The sequence below is a fragment of the Epinephelus fuscoguttatus genome, linkage group LG11 (genome assembly GCF_011397635.1).
Source record: "Epinephelus fuscoguttatus linkage group LG11, E.fuscoguttatus.final_Chr_v1".
In the NCBI taxonomy this organism is placed as follows: Eukaryota; Metazoa; Chordata; class Actinopteri; order Perciformes; family Serranidae; genus Epinephelus; species Epinephelus fuscoguttatus.
In genome coordinates this window covers 21,578,686-21,601,367 of record NC_064762.1, presented here as the reverse complement: position 1 = coordinate 21,601,367, position 22,682 = coordinate 21,578,686, and the positions used below count along the sequence as shown (strand labels likewise).

The window sequence follows — 22,682 nt, the reverse complement described above, 5'->3', positions numbered from 1 at the left end:
TCACCTGTGTGGCAGCAGGCGTTCAGACTGCAGGTATCCTGGCTGGTGGACTTCTTTGTTGTAGTCTCCGAACTTAGCCTGAACAGAGTAGGAGGCCAGCAGCACGGCTGTTTCTGGTGGACAGTAAACCTCATCGCTCTGGATGCTTTCCTTCACCTGCAGGAAGAAAAGCTTCTGGGTGATGTCCTGGATCAGCTCCTCGGACACATCCTCTGGGAAGAACTTGGCCCTGAACTTAAACTGCAGCGGGTTCTCCTTCTTCACGTCCTGGGACGACACCTGGAGAGGAAGAACAACAATATACAGTATTGTAAATATGTAGCTGCAGCCTGCTAGCTTTGCTTAGCATAAAGACTGAAAAAGTGGACAAAGCTAGCCTGGCTCTGTCTGAATGTAACAAAATCTACTTACCAACACCTCTAAAGATCAGAGCCTTAGACTATAAAAAAATAACAGATGTGGCCACCGTGACATCACCCACTGGTTTGTGGAGTCCCATTCTGAAGCCTCAAGTGTGGCTTTTTGGCTGTCACTATCTTAGATTCTTAGAGCTAAAAGTGACCATTTTTGGACCATTTTTGACAAAGGTGGAGCTGTAAATGAGCAAAAGGTGGATTTGACTCATAGAGTGTAGTGATGCCTCACAGACAGTCCACAGCCATTTTTGTACCAGGCTGTAAACATGTTTATTTCTGCTGTAAAGTTGGGCATTTTAACATGGGGGTCAATGGGGATTGACTGGCTTTTGAAGCCAGCCTCTAGTGGCAATTAGAGGAACTGCAGCTTTTGACACTTACATGTTGGCTTCATTTTTCGGCCCCAGAGGCTGCTGCTTGGGCAGAATCAGGTTAGTCATTTCTCCCTGTTTCCACCCTTTATGTTAAGTTAAGATACCGCTGCTGGCTCCAAACACATATTTAACACACAGACCTGAGATTGGCAGCAATATCCTCATAAAACTGTTGGGAAGAAAGTGAATAAGCACACTACTCCCAGAATGTCAACCAGCTGGCAAAGCTACAGTGTACTAAGTATTATCAGTTGAACACAGGGTATGAATCAAGACTTTTATTTTCTAAGATTTTAGAGCCAAGAAATGGTGGTTTCAAATTTAATCAGTACAGATTTTTTATTTTACTAGTGCAAAAATATGAATCATGTCTCTTTGAAAACCTGAAATACTCTGAGTTAAAGTTTATAAATTAGGAAACAACTCAGACTTCTGCAGTTTCATGGCTGCACTGCCCTTACTGAAAGGGGATCTACTACACTCATTTAGTGGAAATACACTTTAATAACTCCGAGCTACAGTATGTGTTTACACAATGTGCCTCTTCCTCTAATTTCAAAACAGGAACCAAGCGGTCTTGATGGAGAGAATGGGGCCAGGAATATTCCAGCTTGAGCGAGGCATTGTGCTGATGAGCTGCAGCGCAGCGTCAGCACACAGTGTACAGTTTACTGCTGCTGACTGAGGCAAGCATAACCCTTTCTCTCTCCCACTGAACCCTGTTTATGATTATAATGTGCAAATAGGCAACGTTCAACATTTCTCTAGATAGATTAGCATGGTTTCCTACATTTGTTTCAGTCCGGAAGACATTCATCAGATTAGACAGAAACAGAGTTAATCTATTTGCTGTATTTTTTACAGTCTGTACTGTGGTCAATGCTGCACTATTAAGCATAGGAGCCAGAAGAGTCAGGTGTATGTTTTAAATAGTACACAACCAATTAAGCATGACACTCCTATAACAGTCGGCCTCATGTTGAGCAATTTAAAAGAATAAGGCTCAAAATCGATGCAGCAGAATCGGAGATATCGCCTTTTTTTATTCCATTCTTCTTTCTTGTCAAAACCTTACGCCTACATTACCTACGATGCAACTTGAGCAATGACAGATATGATATAGATTCAGGTGTGTTATGCTTGTGGCTATAAATGTAGCATCAAGCCGTTAGCCCAAAGCAAAGATGAGGAGCTACTGAGATCTGGTAAGCTCACTTCTTTTTAACTCCAGATTTCTTTGATTTTCAAACTTGTAGTCTTCAGATCTAACCCCCATCTGATTTCTGGAGCAACAAAAGGTTTTATATAACATTTTCACATATTAAGTTGTACCTTTCGAGACCTGTAAACAGGCTTTGATGTGTAAAATCTGCAGAGCTGCTCTTCAAGAGTTTACCTAAGCAGAACCCAAAGCTGCAGGGCTTGGTAGATCATATAGAAACTGCGATACCAAAACAATCTCAAACATCTGGAATTCTGCTTATTTGCAGGCCTGACTTCATTCCTCTGGTTGATTTACTCTTTGCATGACAGATTAAACGAGCTGGATTGTGAGCAGCTTCGGGACAAACAGTTAGTCAAGGTACAGTAACCCATGTTTACTCAGGGACAACAGAGAAGAACCAAAATCAGGTCTGGTTCACAAAGAGTTCAAACTCCCGTCAAATAATCAAGTGTGGCGCTCTGACCCACTGGCAGACGGAACCCGGACAAAATTAGCTGCCATATCGGAAGTGGAGCCACAATACAGCATGTGAATATATTCATAATAGAGTGGCTACTGATTGACTCGAAAGCAAACACTGCCGCTGAGAAAGAATGCATTCTTGCTCCATTGTTCATAGAATTTGACTTCATAGGGAGGTGTTGCTAAAACTGGGACATACTTGAGAGACATTGAGTGAAATGAACATGGAGGTATGTAGGTGGTGGGTATCGTGATGTGTAATGACAGAGGAATTTCACTCTATTAAAGAAAAATACCTTTGAAACAAATTAACCCCAAATCCATGGCAGTGTAAGTAACATTATGTGGTCGACTTCTTACAAGTATTTAATCAAAATGATTCATGATCGAATTGTGAAGTATAAAACACACTGGAATCCTTTTTCCTGAAACCATAATAACCTACAAACCATCATAACTTCAGTATTTCGAAGACGAAAGGATTATCTTGAGAATATATCGAACAAATTAAGCATTTTTTAAAGATGCATCTTACCTTTTTGTCCAGTTTTAGCCAAGTGTAGTAACCTTTGCCGTCCATATACTGAAGGCCAAAGTACCAGACCTCACGTAAGCCGATTGTTTTCACCACCTGCACAGACAAGGAACAAACAAGAAAAGTCTTTAAACACATTTGATCCACTACAAATGATTATTTTCTTTATCCATTAACTTTTTTAAGTTAAAAAAATTAGTGGAGAAACTGCCCTGACAAAAATCTCTGAGGTGACGTCTTTAAATGTTTGGTTTTGTCTCACCAAAAGTTGAAAAAAAAGTAGTATGATATATTACGAAGAGATGCAGCAACTCCTCACATCTAAGAAGCTGCAACCTGAAAAACTTACGCACTTTTTTACTATTCTTGCTTGATGAATGACCTAAACAATTATTTTTCTGTTAATGAACGTATCCTTTCAGCTCAAAACACACAGGAAAAGAGTCTCAGTGTCTGTTTTCAACATGACCTGGCTACAAAATGAATTTAAAAGTCAATAAACACTCTCCAGATAATATTATCTTCCAGGAACTTTTGTGTAGTTTCAAGGCAAGAACATTGTAATGAGAGAAGTGTCTACATGATTAAGTGATGTAATATCAACTTAAGAAAGGAGAAGCAGGAACTTCCCTAAATTTGACCAGATTTAAGACTCTGTTACTCCAAAGAAATTCACAACCTGCTCTTTCTGGGAAACAGACCATGAGATTGTGGTGTAACTGTAGGAGTCAACACAAAGAGATCACACCTCAAAAATCAATGAGGTAATTTTTCCCATGAATGGAGCACTGATGCCTTTCTTCCTTTACAGCGGAGCGAGGAGTCATGAAAAGGCCTTTGAAGACTTTACAAATGCTGGCGAAGCCCAAAGAAACTAACCTTAATGTGACATACTCAGGTACCAGACTAATCTGGTGAAACACCCTCATAGCATTACACATTCCCAGGCCTGAGTACGGACTTGGCTACGGTAATGATACAAACGGTCAACTACTGCCAGGACAAATAAAGGTACACTTTAAAACACTGTATGTTTGTCATCTGAAGGCAGTTTGGCAAATATGTGTTTCTGGAAATGGAGATGGTTACATGGATGTCACTGAGACTCAACCAGTCCTTGTACTGATCTTTCTTAGAGTTTATCTCTTGAGACTGGCACTAAGGCTGCAACTAGGCTGTTTTCATTATAGCTCAGTGAGTAATCAAATTATATTTTCAATTATGATTTTGGCTTTCAAAGACTATGAAAACGAGATAATCACGATAACAGCTCTAGAGTCAGTAAAGATCTTCCAGCTGAGAGATGAGCAGGGAGATCTGAGCGCTAGTAAGATGGAGGGAAGTTTACCACACTTCATTTATACATGCTACCCACACTGGTACGATACAGAGCTGGTTAAAAATCGGAGAAATATCCCTTTAAGAGTGTTTTCTCTACTTTAACACTTATCTCTCTGCGATATGCCACAGCACACACGAGCACGCCGAGGACTGGTCTTTAACAAAGTGGCCTTATTGTTTGACCAGTGAGGAGGAGTGATACTGTATAACGAGGGCGTGCTGCATGACCAGCATCCTGTCTCTGACTCAAGGAACAGACTGAGAGGGCTGGGGTGAGGCGGGGGGAGTCTGCCGTTACTTTCTGGCAAAACTGCAACAGCTAAAACTCATTATTAACGTCTAAAAGGCAGATTAAGAGTCCAGTTTTAATTTCAACCACACTGGAGACATAAGAGAAGAAAGTTTTCAGATCAGCAATTTGAAGATTGTTTTAACCTATTTCTCACTGGCAGCTGAGGCAGAAAGTGAAAACCCAGTTATAGATCTGGAATAATCACTTGTGCTGCAAGAGGAGTTACCATTTTCCACTGAGGCAAAACCTCAATGACCAGAGGCTCTTTATGGCCTCCAGAGAGGCAGAGCAATTTTCCAACAGCACTGCGTAGGAATTCATGTTTTTGTGTGTATGTGCTGTCAAGTGGGACAACCTCTGCGCCGGGCCCTTTCTGAATGCATCACTGCCAAATTCCCCACCTAGTCACCAGGTGAGGTGTTAAGTTGCCTGGGTGAAGTTTGAATCAACACGCTGGCACTCTGGCCAAGCCCTTTCCCAGTGATAAGCTCCAGCCAAGGTTAAAATTAAAATGAGACTCCCCCAGTTTTAGTGGCTGACACAAAATACAGGGCAGGCTGACCTGTGGGAGTAAAAATGAATAGCTTTGATTCAGGGAACCTTTCTGATGGATTATATTTAGTGCAACAACCACAAGCACGATAAGGGGGCCTGAAATGAGAGAGGCTGCATCTCACCTGCAATGAAACTCATAAGGCCTCAGAAAACAATCAGCCCTTTCATGGTGGCTTCAGGGTTGTCAGAGTGAGAGGCAGAGAAACAGAGTGGGCTAACGGACAGATACCTACATGCACCATTTTCTCAGGGGATAAGCTTCTGTAGAGAGGTTTGGAGCAACCTTGGCAGGGAAGTTACAACTTTAAACAACATTGTACTTAACTTGACTAAAGAAAAACTAGCTTTAATAACGTGCGGTACATGTTATGAACACCTGCAGGTAAAGGATACTGAAAATAGAGCAGTTAATTAGAGGAGGATTAAATCTGAATCTGGGGACGCAGGTTTACTAAACTGACATCGCAGCAGGTTGCTTTGGCAGGCTGCCTCGACTTTAATGGGTCGCTCGGTAGTTCCGGTGTACGCTGAGAGCTCCTCACACCTCAGATATTTGTTCAAAGTAAGATTAATGAAAACAGAACACTCCAATTTAAAACTCTGTGTTTCCACAGGACTCACAACTTCAAGACTTTTGTAGACTGTTTTAACACCACAGAGAATGCAGTTTAATACCCATTTTGCAGTATTTCAGCCTCCAATTTTACAATACAGGAAAAGGGCCTACTTCCAATTCATAAATTCTCATATTATAGCCAAACAGGGCACTAAAATATGTTTCTGAACTGACCGTTCACCGGAAGGATAGTGGCTCTGGAACTAGTCCTTCAGCGTTACATCTAACCTGTGTCATGGCAGCAACAAAAAGTTTGCTGATCCAGCAGGGGTCAAATCAATGCCTTTATTTAAACTGGAAGACATGTGTCGCAGTGCTATGCTGTGCATCTCAGCAAAGATAGGAGTCATGCCACCCTCCAGACTAGAGAAACTGTTTAGGACTTTTGTGGATTAAGAGTAAGACTTTTCAATACCTTCAAAGACCTTTTTTCGGAGACCGAATTCAATTCATTGTAAGATTTTCAATGCCTTAAGTTACTCTGCAAAAATCCTGCCCTGGAAAACCTAAATCCATAGACATGTATAAAGTATAGGGGCTCCAAGTTTACCTCATTCTGGCAATGATTTAAAAAAACTGTGAAGTCAGTGAAACCGTTGCAGGCAGGTCGAAGAAGCTAAACCTTTCAACAAATTCTTAAGAGTCACAGTGTCACCACCCACTTCAGACTCGTTTGAGGAGCAAAAGCTGCAGTGCCACATAGGAGCAGTTAGCATGACTTCAGAGTGCAGCCTCGTCTTACAGCGATCTGACAGACAGTGAAAGTTTCTCCGCCTGGTTTATGGGAGCCCGAGCCCTGCGGTGAGAGAGAGGAATGCCACTGGGCTGAAACAGCATTACTCACTACATCCTCCGAGCTGAATAACGTGGAGTCCTCCAGCAATTGAGGAGGGGAAGGGAGGGGTTCAACCAGTCGGGCCCCAAACAGGGACCAGCACAAAGATGAAGGAGCGTGTTTCGTGGTGGTGGTGGTGGTGGTGGAGGGGGGGGCGGGGGTATTGGCCCAGAGGAAATGGGTCTATTGCTGTCAGACCACACATTAATTGTAACTGCGCAGTAAAGGGAGTGTTACAAAGGGTTTAATATCTAAGAATAGTTCTGCTCCAGTGCTACAACACAATGAAAAACCCACCATGTGATTAGTTCCCTCTCTTGAAATGGAACAGCTTTGCAGCAACTTCTGAAGGCAGCTTTGACATGTGGGTTGGGTGTATAAGTAAACTTGTTTCATATTTTGCTTCTACCACCTGTCAGCCAGATTATTCAGACTTGGATTCAGTTCAAGACTTTATTGAACTGTTAAAAGATGTGGCCATGTTTTCAATCCTCCTTCTGCTTTTAACCAATCCAAAACAGTTCTCAAGAGCTGAAACTGAAAGCCTTTTGTAACCACATGAACACAGGAGAGAGCATCTGGCAACTGGGCCTGAGCACACTGAGGACAGACTTAACTAACCAATACATTGACTGTAAACCGCAGCTGCTGGGATTTTTCTAATTCTGGCTCACGTCAAAATGAAACGAGCAGCAGCGAGCAGTCAAATGGAAGTGAAACTGCACGAGGGTGTGTAGGGGAGTGGCAGACGTTTCTCTTTAAGAGCAGCATCACAAGGTTATGATCAGTGCGGACCGCACGGGCCACAACCAGGCCTCACACTCGCCCTGGAAATGAGCTCACTGCTGTTACTCAGCATTTCCACAGAAGCTGTCTAACACTGTGTGAGTGTACTTGTGTCTTTGCAGCTGATCACTGCCAAAGCACCCGTTTAAAGCTAAATGCTGCTGACAGACTTCAGGGACACGACCGCTAAACGTTAGCCGAATTAAACTGAGGACGCAGTGAGCGGCTGCTTGGACTAAAGACAACAAGCGAGGCTTCGTAGACAGTTTCCCGTGCTCAAATTAGTAAATTGCACCAAAATAGAGCACTGAACTGTCTCTGACACTATCACAGGGAGTGAGTGATTATCTGCGGCACACCCCACTAAGAGCCATTCTAACAAGTAGGCGGGGGAATTCACCAACACCTATAAATAGGGAGATGTCAAAAGCTAATATCTAGGTCTTCAACTAGTCTTTCCTTTAACAATGACACACATTAAGAGCTCCAGAGCTTAAGTCCCGCGCTGTCATAAGTGCCGACTTGGTCAAAACTAGCCAAAGTCATCCATACACAAACAGGTGGCATCAATGTCACACAAAACACACCAATTTCTCAATATTGCTGTTATAGCAGTAACTTTTAGGGATATTAACATCAACATGGTTTTGTTAAGATGTTTTTTTGACTAAAATGTTCTAGACATGCTGCCACAACACACACAATCAGCTACGCTTGCTATTGAAAAACAAGTTATACAGGAAATGGCTAAAACAATGCCTTTCCTCCCAAGGTGCAGTCACACAGCCTCAGATGAGCTCACGCTAATGACATGTCATCCACATTTGGATTTCAGGTGCTGAGCTTTGCAACAGTATCTTTACAGCAGAAGGAAATTAAAATTGCTCACTTGACAATATTACAAGTGGTCACTAACTGGAGCCACAAAGGTCATGAGCAAAATACCACACCTCATACTACCACTTCTAGTTATTACATAAACCACGTCCGGTGTAATGGACAAACATTAACACGGTAACCTGCCTCAATGTTCAATACACACCTGATGAAACAGCTAACATTCGATTTAAGGTCAAATGATAGTGACACTTACTATAAACATGATTTATTTTTCTCTAAACAACCATAAATAATAAGATTTAATAAGAAAATGTGAGCGAGATTTCCTAGAAAGAATTCATTTTTATGTTTCCATTAACGTGGCCACACCTTGCACTCCTCCAACTTCCTCACAGACTTCATTCACTGCTGCTATTAATCACTAGTTTAATAAATGTCTCAAGTTCTCTTTGTTCACGCCTGTTAAACTGCAATTTTTCAACGCAGGAACCCATTTATTATAATCCCTGAAGCTCAGTGGGAAGACAGAGACTGATAAGGACACTCGGTGCCCAAAGCTCCTGTAATCTCGTCTGTGCGAGATAACTTTTCGGACCTGGATGTAATGAATGGAAAGAGCTTTGGAAGGGATGATAATGAGGGCAGACACTTTCTCCTTTTCCTAACACAGACCTCTCTCAGTGACGTCAATCCAGTAAGTTAGATAATGAAGGTTGTGCAGCGGTAGCAGAAATATAAAGTAACAGCAAAGTATAGCTGGGTTTAAATCACAGATGTGAACAAACAGATTCATTTAATTTACGAAACACTTATAACACATTAAAATACGTCCAACATGTGGGAAATTTGCTTATTTGCTTCCTTGCTGATTGAAGTAGAGGATAGATACGACTCGTGTCTGTGCATTACATATTGATTTAGTAATTGGTTAGCTTATCTTAGCATAAAGACTGGGAACAGGAGTAAACAGATGGCCTGTTTCTGTCCAAAGGTATCTAAATCCACTGACCATATCCTCTAAAGCTCAGTGAGTAAATCTCCAATGTTAAATCTTGTTTGATCAATCTGTACAATAACACCTATGTCAAAATGACAACTTGCAGTTTAATAGAAAGTTATGCACCAGACTATTTCTTAGCTGGGAGAGCTAACATACTGGAGTCCTTGCTGGTTGGCAGGCAAATATTCCCAACCAAGAAATAGTCCCACACTTTACCCTTCATACTACCACAAGTTATTGTTTTTAAACATCAGTTTTTGTACAAATTAAACACACGATAGATGTTAATTAGTGAGCTTTAGAGGTGCCAGTGGACAGCCATTTTCCTGTTTCCAATATTTGTGCTAAACTATGCTAAGCTAACAAGCTTCTGGCTGTAGCTTCATACAGAGATAAGCCGCTTTCTTTTATGAACTCTGTACGATGTCCGGACCTGATTCCCTGGACTTTTCCCTTTCATACACGTAGCGCACAACAGGAGATCGTCTTTATCAGACGTGTTCTCACCTACTAGAGATACTACGTTAGCCTAGGTAGAGCGTGCAGAAGGCAGGAAGTGATGCAGACATTGACAGAGTTTCTTGCAGTTCGGCTTCTGTCCTTTCGGACAAAAGTTCCAGAATCTCGTTATCTCTACAGTTAGAGATTTTAGTTGCCGTCTTCATGTCAGCGACCCCTTCTTCTTCTTCAGTGGATATTTATTTCCTATCGGTTTCATGCGAGCCTCGTGATAGCAACGTTTTCAACATGCCCACTCACTCGCTGTGAATTCTCTGGACAATTACCTGCTCTATTGGCACATGGGCTCCATCAGACATTGACCAGACCTTGTAGAAGGGAGCCGGCAAGATAAAGTTTAAAGTCAGATTTAACTGATTTGGACATTTGTGTTCTTACATACAGCTCCTCCCGGTGATATATAGATAATTTCAGGCTTGCAGTGCATGTGTGACAGGGGCTATATGAACATGAGGGTGGTATGAACCTTCTCACCTAACTCTCAGCAAGAAAACGAATATGCTCATTTCCTAAAATGTGTGACCGTTCCTCTTACTCTACAAATGACCTACTGTATATGTATGTCACACTGTATAAATACCACTAGAGTGTGACTGTGTGACTTGTATTGATCTGACCCTTAAAAATGACATAATCATTATCAAAATCATTCTCACATTGTTTTGTTTCCAAAACAAAGTGACACTGATAACATATTTACAGATCAACACTGATGCTAGAGGTCAAAACACAACTGATATGCACTGTACCTGGTCAAACAGCTGCTTGCCAGTGGTGCTGGGCTGGATGGCAAACTCCAGCTCAGCGTCCATGGTGGTGACGCGAACATTGACCTGTGTGAAAAAAACATGAGAAAACAGGAGTTCAAAAGCTGACCCAGAGCTACAGAGAGGTTCTCATAGGTAAGGGCCTACACAGACTGCACAACACTGCTTTGGTGTGTTTGTGTGTGTGTGCGTGTTTGGTAAGGGGGTGTATTTGCAGAGTAAACACATGGGGCTCTGTGTTTATCTCTGCTTTCTCAGAGGCCAGACGGGCTGATTGAAGGGAATTCTGCTGCAGAATCAGAGGTGTTTTTGGTACAAATATTCAGTGATTGGTTTAACTTTTGATTTTATGGAACACACAAAGAGGTGGCACCTCTATCGCTAACTGCAGCTGTAATTTACTAACTAAAAACAGCCACTGTGGATGTTATTCTGGATGGCTAGACTGAAGAGAAGTAAACTAAAATAAGGCAGCTACTTCAGTCATTTACTCCCATTCACAGAAAAAGAGGCATGTCTTTCAGCTCCCTGGTTAATGATTAATCAGAGTTGCCTGTGCATACAAAAAGAGGTGTTCCATCTGACTGAAACCTGCCTTGTGAGCAGAGAATTAAATTGTGATCCACCCCAGTGATTAATCTGCGATTTCAAAACCATTACAAATACATTACAAATAGCATGACTGCACAGAATAATGACGGCTGACGTCAACTGCATCCCATAATGGAGGGAAACAATATATTCCGTGGTGTAAGTTTGATTAGTAATCAGCAAATGGCATCTGTATTTCACACAAAGGCCATGCAACAATGCACAAATATTTACAATAGCTGCTTTGAGGTAATGCACATACTGGCTGTCCTCGCTGTGGGTATAACGTCAAATGTCTGGTATTCGCGGGGGTTATGAAAAGACCCTCAAAGTATTGACTGAACTTATTAATGCTCAGTGACAATGACACAAAGGGGTTAGTGGACACAGGCTGAGGAGAGAGAAAGCCTGCTAACAGAGCCCTCCAGTGACATCTTTCATCTCCAGCCCATTGTGAGCAGCGCTGAGCAAATTCAATGACGCCCACTGGAAAAGGGATGTCTGGGCTGCAGCAGTGACTAGTCTGGTGATTCAGAGCTCCACCGGTTCCTAGGAAGCTACACAGGCTGAGCAACTAACTGACAGGCTTAAATCCTACACAGAGGGCAAATCCAATCACAGCACTGGATGGGAAGCGCCTCACCACAGCGCTGTCCAGGATATTGTAAGAACACAGTAGTCTAGACAGTGGATTTTCAAGGATGCCCCCTTTTTTTCTACACGTGTCTCCTGCTGTAGCAGACTCGCTTGGGATCCAAACCCAGGATCTGTGGCAAGGCAAACTTAGCTTTACAAACAACAACTCACATAGAGTTTGTAGCTCTGTCCCGCTGTGCCACATGTGCATATAATTTGAAACTTTCAGAGTCCAACAGGGAAGCTTATACCAGCTTGGAGTCGTAGCTAAAGAGCAGGGGAAGGAGGGGAAGCAGTGCATTTACTTTGCACAGCAAAACAAAGATCCCCATTCAGCTGCAGAGCCCCAGCAGCCCCTCACTATCATCATCTACACTCCAGCAGAGCCAGATTACCTAAAACTGCCACAGAACTGCAGCAGAAGTGATCAGAAACTGCTTTAATACGTGATATTTTCAAACTCCCCTTGTTTAAAAGTGATTGGGCAGCAGCAGCTCTGACAGATTTGGGATGCCTCATTCAACATCATGGTCTATATTTACAGCCATTACAGATGGAGCACCTAGAAAAACACACCCTAACCGGCAGAGAATGGAACATGTGAATGTGTGGCGCAGACAAGCCAACAGAAACCACTGAGTGAGTGATATCTGATCTCAGAGTAAGTCCTCCGACGGTAACTCACAATAAACTGGGGCCATTCAGAGCGGTAAAGAAAACATGACACATATGCTAAAAATATACCGGGCAAGGACCCAGAGTTCCACAATGAGCAACTTTAGTCAGAGGAAAGTACAGGCGTGCATATTAACCATATAAACCCCTGCTTCACGAGTCATTACAGTATTAACGGACTCAATTATTTCAGCTACAGGAGCAGTGGTTCCCAAATCTAACAAAGCGTGTACACATTTTAACACTCACTGGTGGAAGGTACAAAGTGTTGGTAACCAAGAAACAATAACAACATGTAACACAGGCTCTATGGTAACACAGTGGATGCAGTAAAAACCTCAGATCACAGTTCTGATGACCGAAATGTGATCAGCAGCGTGCAGGATTTCTTGGTTATTTCATGGTGAAACACTTAGTTTGAAATACTTTCTGTCCCATAAAAAAATAACATTTTAAATTAAGAGTTTGACATTTATGTGTAATACGCCTATTTGCTTTCTTGCTAGGAATCATGACAAGACAGATATCACTCTCACATCTGTACAGTTAATAGAGTGTTCCAGGGATGACGTTTTTTGTAGGCTGCCGTGGAAGTTAGCATCGTCCTGATTCCCACGTCAACAAGCCTATGGGATTTTAGCTCATTGCAGAAAATTGGCTCTGTGGCAGGCAAACATTTATGATGCTTTCAGGTTTTGTTCAGCAAGATATTCTTCAGAGGTAAAAAGTTAACGTTAGGCTATAAATGAACTACACATGTCGGTGTGTGATGACGTTCTGTAGTCTCATTCAGTGACTTGTTAGCAACCGCCTTTTTCAAGCTTCAAAATAAAAGAGTGGGATATTTACTGACTTATTTTATGTCGCAGAACAAAATATCATGACTCTTAAGCTTGTGTGAACTACAGACCCTACTTCAGGCATGACAGAAATCCCACTGACTTCAACACAAGGGAGCCGAGTTCTGAAATGCTAACTCGTTTCTGGGTTTTAGGACTCATGTCTGCGTTACTCTATAGCGCCTGTAGCAACAGCTAGCAGTTGATTAGCTTAGCTTAGCATTAAGACTAGAAACAGCTAGCGCAGCTCTGTCAAAAAAACGCAACAAAAATCTTCTTACTATCACCTCTGAATATCACTCATTAACATGTTATAGGTCATTTGCTTAATTTATGCAAAAAAAAACCAAAGTGTAAAAATGTCAATTTATTTAGGACTGTGGTCCGGTTCCACATGCACAATACACAGTATGTAGATTGATGCACGCAATGTGGAGAAGCTGATTGGTATGCAAGCTGAGTGCAAATAAAACAACAGAGCTGAAAGACCCACTCACGGGTTCCCAATCCACTGGAACAGCGACATAGAGACAGTTGTGCATAAGACAAGAACGCTGCATTGGCATTGCTGCACCGTTGTAGGGTAAGCCTATGTGAATGAACACATCCAATATGCTAACGAACATTCGATAGCATCACCCAGATGGGCCAATCACTGAGATGATAAATGTTGGGGTACTTTGAATGTTTAAATATAGCCACGGTGAAAGTAACTGAAACACCCCTTCTAGTGCACAAGTTTAATTTTTATTATTCTAGTTATTTTGTGTTTTAAATTTCATAGTGTAAGAGTCGCTTTCAGTTTTATATCTTGTTATGACGTGTTGTCTTGGAGGAAAGTGTTTGTTCTGTGTTCATACAGTCTAAGTGTTTGCTAAAGTTGCCAGTGGATAAAATGTAACATCAGTCCCCAGCAGGAGGATTTTATCTGTGTTTAAACTTTTATCACTGGGCGTTTAAAATGAATGAAAAGAAACAAATTTGGGGTTTTCTTCCCGCTGTACTGAAATGACCCAGCACCATGAATCCTAAAGTGGGGTATGAACCAAACTAGGACTTCTGAGTATCATTACACCCCTACAATTTATATATATGGTAATTAGTGAGCTTTAGAGGTGCTGGTTACCTTTGGACAGAGCTATAGCTAACAGCTTACAGTGTCCGGGCTCTGGCTACATATTCACAGACATACAGACGTGAGAGTGGTTTTGATATTCGCAACTCTAGAAAAACTAGATCACAGTATTCCATGCAAAGGTGGAAACTCTATCATTAATCCTTTCCCTTTAAACATTAATGGCCCAAATCTAAATTAAAATATGAATCAAGAAGACGGTAACATTTACAGCTAGAGCTGAGACGATTAGTCAATTCAACAATACGTCAATTGACAGAAAAGGTGCTACTTTGTAAATCAATCAAGCCGTCCCTCAAGAATGTCAAATATTTCCTAGTCCGAACCAGCCCTTCCCTGTCCCATAAAATCACGATCTGTATCCTTCCTTCAGACGTTTCAGTGGGGAGGTTAAGTAGCTGCTCTGGGTCAGGTTAAAGAAATGAGGTGGTCATCACCTCAGTAGTTAAATTGTGAATAGCTTGCACTGCATTCCTCTGTGAAGACTATTCAACTTTTAACCCTCTGCATAGTTTGCATGGTTTTACAAGAGCCTTTTGCAATCAGAGTCACCATGGGGATTCCACTGAAATGGTTTGAGAGTAATATAACCATAAAACACTGCCACTGTTTGAGTCTAGAGAAGAAGAACAACAAGGATGGGGAGAACTGGCCCATTGTCTGCTTTATTTAGGTTTTAGGAAGTGATATTTTTACAGGCTACAGGTCACCATTGCGTACATACATGTAATTGAAGAATGGGAGTCAAAGGACTTGAACCATTTTTGGATTTGTGGAACAGGTCATGAGGGTGTTCCAGGCATGATTGAGTTATCAATTATTTAAAAAGAACAAATACTAACAATAGGATTGGACATGAAAAAGGAAACACCCATCCATGTTGATCGTGGCCACGCCTTGTATGGTTTGTGTCACTGGGCTGTGACCGCGAGGAAACAGGATTGTGGGGAGAGCCAAGGAGCGCGATCCTTTACCTCTGACAATGTGTCATTCAGATAGGTGAAACATGAGTCACACAAGCACCAATACAGGAGCCTCGACTACTCCTCAAATCTGGTCCAACGTCCTGCCGCTGGGCGTCACGGTCCTCTATCATAAAAGTTTCTCTTTCCAAACAGTGCTGGAATGTTTGATACGATGCCAAGTATCTGAGCTGAAATGATTCAGACTGCCTGTAGGTTTCAGTGCCAGTTAGCATCACGTTTGAGGCAAGTTAGCATTTTTATCCTCTTTGATCTTTGCTTTTCAGGGACTACAGTTACTTTAACGATGACATTCCTTAACTTTTCCATAACCTTGTAAGATTTCATGACTGCTCAACCTTTTTTGATGTCAGGTTATGACCCTGAAAGTTTGCTTCAAAGATTTTGGGGGGCACTGCATTGTATTAGATGACAATTAGTGCTAAAGAAACACAAGGACATGGGGTGAGGATGCTGGTTTCAAATCTTGGACATCGTGTACAGTATATGTCTCACAGCCAAAAATGTGTGACTCAAATCCCTTGCCTTGAAGACACAGGTGCATTTTTCCCCAATTAGTCTTCTATGTTGTATGAGTAAAAATAAAAGTTGTATAATAAATGTACTGGTCAATTAACAGGTGCCTGCTTTCACGTGCCATTGAAAATGACTGTTACCATGATATTGTAAGTTAGCACCCTAAGAGAGACACTTGAGGGGGTTCTGGGTATTTTTTCCACAAAAACAAGATAATTACAGCTAGTTTTAGGAGTTAAGACATTAATTAATTTATGTATTTATTATCACTTTTTCACTTATATATCATGTTTAACTTGATATTGTACAAATGGGTGGGGAATTAAACCGAAGCTTGTCATCGTTTGGTCATTTTACAAGCCAAAATGCAGAATAATTTCTCTCTCAATTTGTGCAATTTTGCTGCTTTTCTTTATCACATATGAACGTAAATTGAAAACCTTTGGATTTGTGGACAAATTTTAAATTGAGAAATTGTCAAGGACATTTCTTTCACTACTTTTGCACAGACTCAACAGTAAATGGATTGAGGGAATCATCAGTGCATTAATTCATATTGAAAAGAATTATTAGAAGTCTTACTGTGGCTTTCGGGTGTTGTTTCCAGTCATCCCACCATCCCCTGCCTCCCACACTCATAATATACTTCCAGCTAAAGGCTTGAGCCTCTGACACTCACCAAACTTGTAATCTAGTTACACACTTTTCACAGGACTCAAAATATAAGCCCGTATTTACATATCTCACCATGGCTAAAAGTGAAACTCAGCGTTTGCAGGATTACTCTGAGAGTATGAAGCTTTCCGGTGGAAACAGCATCAAAGGAGCAACTTCATTAAAACAGACTTAGTGTCCTTTTGATATTTATGCTATGTTGTGTCAGTAATGAGGCCACTTATTAAGCAGTCAGTCAACCAGAGGCGAACATCAGAAATTAAGGAAATATACCATGGAAAAGAAAACAGTCTGGCGTTAACGTCCAAAAATGTTGTTTTGCGGCAGCTGGACTCTATGTGCTGCCGCTATCACACAGTAATGATGTCATTTCCACGGAGACGCTCATGACAACCATGAGGCCATTCTAAACAAACCGACAACACACTTTATGATACTGACCAGGGGCTTGGTCACTGTCATCACAATACGCTGCTCTGTTCAGCAGCAGCATGTCTCTGTCATGATGTGAGTGGTGTTTAAGCAGCAATTTATGCCTCTGTTTTTGTCTTTTTTTTTTTTTACCAAAATCTTTCCATTTTCAAATCTTTTACTTATCAAACTTTAGTATCTGTGTGTTTTAGGCAACTCTGGACTTTCTATTCTGCTTTTAAATAAATAGAGAAAAGTCAAAATAATAAGAAAAAAAAAGCAAGATGTTTAATTCATATCCATGTCTAAAAGATTTCCATCTCATTTCCCTTTATACTGTATCACACAAATAGGCTGTCATGCTAGAAATTTACAATCAGTGAGCTGAGGGAGGGATGTGCTCCATGTGCAACTGTACAGAATGTAATAGCTGGGGTGGGGCAAAATGAATCAAGAGTAATTGAGGGCAAAAACCTGCTCGCATATACAGGACGGTTTCATCAAATAATCTCTCTTTTTTTTACTTTTGTTTTGCTTTTTTTGATGATGAAAAGCCTCTAGTGCTGTAAACACTATAAGTCACCATTTTCACCAGGACTCCAAGATTACTATGGGGAACCGACACTTAAGTGGACAGCAACCCCAAATTTCAGGCTGAAAAACAACTTCAAGAGACTCAGAGTGGACCCTGTATTCAAGACAAACTCCTGAGGATATAAACAAGACATTTTTCCACCCTCCATGTTTATGATGTGTACATCATTATGTAGAATGATGTCAAAGCTACAGATCCTGTGACTATGACCACCTACACTGTAACAGTGCCTCACTGTCCGTGTCTAGAATATGAATCTGGCAATTCTTGTTCCTGGCTTTGGAGCAAAGTGGATGATGTTCATTGAAAACATATGGGACACCCTGAGGGCTATGAGGAGCACATGTGACAGGAGCGGCATTCCCCTCTTACACAGACCCTACTGATCCTGTAGGTTTCTGTGACAAAACTACATATTCAGTCAAGTGAGATATGACATTGTTCTGGCTGTGGTTCAGCCTGTAAATGTACTCCTGTGTAGGTTATAGCCTTGTGTTTTGTTCCTGGCTCGCTGACAGACAGTTTAAGAGATGTGACGTGAAGTTAAATACGTGTAATTAAACTGACATGTCAACAGTTTCAGTGATCACACTGCTTGGAAGTTGAGGTAACTACTCTGGGAGCATCACTTCAACATCTGTCACTCCCAGGAAGTGATATATTTTTCCAAATTAGCAACTAAAAAGTAACATAATTCACAAAATCTCAAAAAATCACTGTTATGACATTTTTAACACTAAATATTATACTTTAATAGAGCAATAGCATCAATTTCAATATGCTTCCATTGATTTACCACATATTCACTACAAACCAAAGTAATCTTAATTCAATATAATTTAGCTAGTTAGCTATTTAATGTGAGAAAATACTTAATAAAATAGAAGATTAAGCTGAATGAATCCTCCACTACCTGTTTCAGTTGATCTTAAAGCAGTGTTACAACAAGCAGTGAGTGAAAATGTCAATAAATCAAAGAGCTAACGTTACTCACCGCTTTGGGCATTTTTCCGTCCTTTTCCTTGCTCTGTGCGAGGAGCTGAGAAATTTAATTTAATAAAAAAAGTGTGTCCAACAGAGAGACGAGTGCTCCGTGTGCCTTCCTGAAAAGAGAGAAAGAAGAGAAACGAGTTTCAGCCACTTCGGCGTTACTTAAACCCGGCTGAGAGCAGCTCGGCACTCCTGCGAGCGACAGTCATCAGGATGAATCACCGCCACGACCAGCAAGCTAACAGCGGCTAGCTAGCGCAACACCGGAAGTGTCCCGGTCTGGACTTCAACATAAAAGCACGAGTCTATTCAACTGACCCTGAGTCCAGCCAGGAGTCTCGCCACAGGAAACCTTTACTAACTCCATCTTTAGTTTTAACTTTAAACATTTAGAGCTGTAATGATTAGTGTATTAGTCAATTATTTAATAAGTCAACCGACAGAAAATTTATTGGCTACCATATTGGTCAACAAAAAACTATAGGTAGAAAATAATCATCATTTGCAGCCAAATTTTATTCAGTTAATTTTGATTTAATTTTAGTTTAGTCAATTTCAATATTAATTATTTATTTTCAACTTTTTTTTTTTGACAATATTGCTGATTTTTTTTTATTACCTAAAACCTACCAAAACCAACCAACTATATGGCTGAAACAATAAACAGTTATACCACCGTTTAAAATATTGATTTTTATCTCAGTTATATTATCAACTAGTCATTTTGACTATGAGCTGTCCAACAATGGTGAAAAATATCCATCTCACATTCTCAGAGCCAAAAGTGACATCTTCAAGTTGCTTGTTGCTCTAATCAACAGTCCAAAACCTAAAGATATATTTAATTCAAAGTGACATTTTGCTTGAAATATGAATTTAGGGCTGTAACCAAGGATTGCTTTTATTTTTAATAAATCAGTCAAGTACAGTTGATAAATTGAATCTGATTTTAGTCCATAAAATATCACAAAGGAGTAAAGCATATCCCCGAACAATTTCCAGAGGCCAAAGATACCCAATGTAAAATAATATTCAACAAAGAAAAGCAGAATTTCTCACATTTGAGAGGTTATGGTGGGAAAATGTTAGGCATCATTTCTCAACAAATGACTATATATACATTTTTTAAATAGTTAAAAAAAAAAGGTTTATCATAATTAAAGACCTTCTGCATATCTCTCCTATAAAACAAGTATCATTTATTTATCAATTCTCTCTTAATAATGTATATTCAAGCCTAATCATTTTTTGGTTACACTTAATGATTTTATTCTGAAATTTAAAACCGGAAGTCCTGCAGTTGTGCTCTACCTTGTCACTGGTGAATCATCCACACACCAGGCAGGTTAAATATGGTACTCTATGTGCCTCACCCTCCAGCTATGATAAAGTTATAGTCCCCACCAGCTATGATAAAGTTATAGTCCCCGCCCTGTGCTGTTTTAGTCTTTTGTTTTGACACCCTCAGTTACTAACAGGGCCCACACCCCAAATCATGGGAGTCATGGAGGCCATTTACACCTGAGCTGGTCTGAGTCGCTTCATAAAGTCGCTTTAAGGGCCAAAAACACAGTGTTGTATCACACTACAGGTGGTCAGGGTCACTGCCCAGGTCACATACAACATTTTGAGGCTGTTACATTAAAAGAAAATGTGATAAACTGGTGAGTTTGAGGGTGTATTTCCACGGTCTATGTTTTGGGTACAACACCCACAGCGACAGTGAAACGATTCAAGCCCAGCAAACGAGAAATTCCACCTCTCTGATCGGCACCGATAGAGGACATGTATTTCACAATAAAACAAATCGTAAAACTGTCACAGCATTCAGCGTATGTGTTTTTAATGCTGCTGCCCTTTGAGCAGACGCTTCCTCTTTGCTGCAGTCATCCTCACTGTAATCCCACAGACACCTGTTGTGAGATTTGTATCCTTTGTGCAGAGCAGCGCAAAGTGCGCGGAAACAAAAGTGTGTAAAGTGTGTTCCTGCGCAGCTTTGAGTCTGATCTAACGCAGGCTGCAGTCTGCACAACACACAGGTGATCCTCTTAGTCAGAGTCTTACCGGAGCCGAGGAGGTTTGGAGATGAGATGACTGTCCGGAATTCTCAGCCGCAGATTTCCCCTCCCTCTGTTCAGCCAGGCGCAATATGGCGCTCATCCATCCCACTGTGGTGATCCTGTTCCTGCTGTCACCGGTAGGCAGGAGGAGCGCAGGTTCGCAGCGTTTCACAATCACGACCCAGGGTCCGGTGACCTGCAGGGGACTCTCAGGGGCTTCCCCATAAAACCAAGAACAGTTTCATTATTACCTGAGGGACATTTAAACTGAAGCTGGGACTCCCCCAGCTACATAGGGCCATTTTGTAGCTTTGAATTTCCAACCACATCAGTCAGAGATGTATGTTTGGGGGTCGTTGCCATGGAAACTGAAGGTCATGCATTATTAGAAGATAGAGGGGCACATAAAACCCACAACTTAAAAAGGTCAAGAGCTGCAACCTGAAAGCCAAAATACAGCAGGTGTACATTTTTCTGGCCTTTTTTATTGCACAGCCTGATTTTGCCAAGTAGGACATGCTCCTGGACCAACACTGCATCAGCCAATCACAGCCCTCTGACATCATCAGTGTGCTGCTTCTGTGGTTCTTTCAAAAATCCTAGTTTTCCAAAATGAAGTTAGTACAATTTAAAAAAAAAAAAAACCTCTAACACTGAAAAAAACCTTTTCAGCTACTGCAGGGTTAGTGAGTTAGCGTGCTAACTAGTGGTGTGTCTCAAATCACATACTTCTGTTAGTACACTTCCATGTAGTATACTATGTGCACTATGTACTCATTGGCGTATTGCGCAAATTTCTAAAGGGTAGTGTTGTCTCAAACCAAACACGGCCGTTGTGCACTCATCGGAAATGGCAACCACAAATTAGCTACTTAGCAAACTAGCATTAGCATTCGCATTATCGTTCGCGGTACCAAATCATTACAGACTGGTTAATTAACCCAACGAACATACTGCTGGCTTATACCCTACAACAATATAGTGGTGCCTAGTGCAGAATTACATGAATTTGTACAATGCAGCGACGTTCACGGTCGCACAGTCCTCAGCCCCCATTTCCAGTTTGAAAAGTGGTCCGTCCATATTTCTCAGTGTGAACGCACTTCTGCACTCAAAATAGAAAGTATAAGTACAGAAGTACGCGAATTGAGACACAGCACAGGTTGGATATGCTAATGAGTAAACTTGCCAATAGGCTAGGATGTTAGCAAGTTAGCTTGCTAAGTAGGTAGGCTATGCTAACAAGTAAGATGTTCACTAACAAAGAGTAAAGATAATACAATTTTTGAGTTGCAAATTCCTGCAATTAACACATTTACAAGTTTGTTTGTTTTTTTTTTGTTTTTTTTTGTTTTCAATTTTATTGAGGATTTTGTTCAATTGTATTAACTTCAATTGGCAAAATCAGGTTGGGCCTTTTTAGTATACCCACCCAAGCACGACATGATTTTGCCAAGTAGGATACGCTCCTGGATCAACATCTAACGTGTGTGATCAACCAATAACAGCTCTCTGACATCATCAGCATGCCGCCACTGTGCGTCATTCAAAATTCTTTGGTGCTTCTTCTGAGCTAAGCTAGTTTTCCAAACTTAAGTTGGTGCAATTGAGCAAAACCCTCAGTTACACTGCATGAAATCCTTACAAGCTACTGCAGGATTAGCGTTAGGGTTGGCTTGCTAAGTGGATAGGCTATGCTTGCTAGTAGGCCAGGTCATTGTTTACAAACAAAGATCAAGGGTAATATTATTTTTTTCAGTTGCAAATACATGCGATTAACAACTTTTCCCCCATTTTTTTAGCCTATTCAAAACAGTTTTTGTTTTATTTTTTCAAGTTAAGACTGCTCGTGTTGACCTGGGACCACACTGTCATGTTTACCCTGCATAATTTGTTTAAGTCAAAAATAACTCAATGTTGCAAAAAAAATGTTTTGAACAGGGTTTGAGAAAAGGAGGGAAAATGTGTCCATTGCAACTGCAAAATGATATTGTCCTTACTTTTAATATTAGT

General features: G+C 41.0%; 1 protein-coding gene across 1 annotated transcript in view; it reads right to left on the bottom strand.

The window, feature by feature from the left end:
- The window catches only part of ezrb (ezrin b), a 42,856-nt gene extending 22,059 nt beyond the window's left edge, over positions 1 to 20,797 (bottom strand). The window contains exons 1-5 of the mRNA XM_049589922.1: positions 20,674 to 20,797; positions 18,614 to 18,722; positions 10,546 to 10,629; positions 3,013 to 3,108; positions 5 to 279 (exon numbers count right to left, since the gene is read on the bottom strand). Of these exons, the coding sequence (XP_049445879.1) occupies positions 5 to 279; positions 3,013 to 3,108; positions 10,546 to 10,629; positions 18,614 to 18,625 (467 nt within the window). The 5' untranslated portion in view covers positions 18,626 to 18,722; positions 20,674 to 20,797. The remainder of the gene's footprint in view (positions 1 to 4; positions 280 to 3,012; positions 3,109 to 10,545; positions 10,630 to 18,613; positions 18,723 to 20,673) is intronic.
- Positions 20,798 to 22,682: the final 1,885 nt, after the last annotated feature.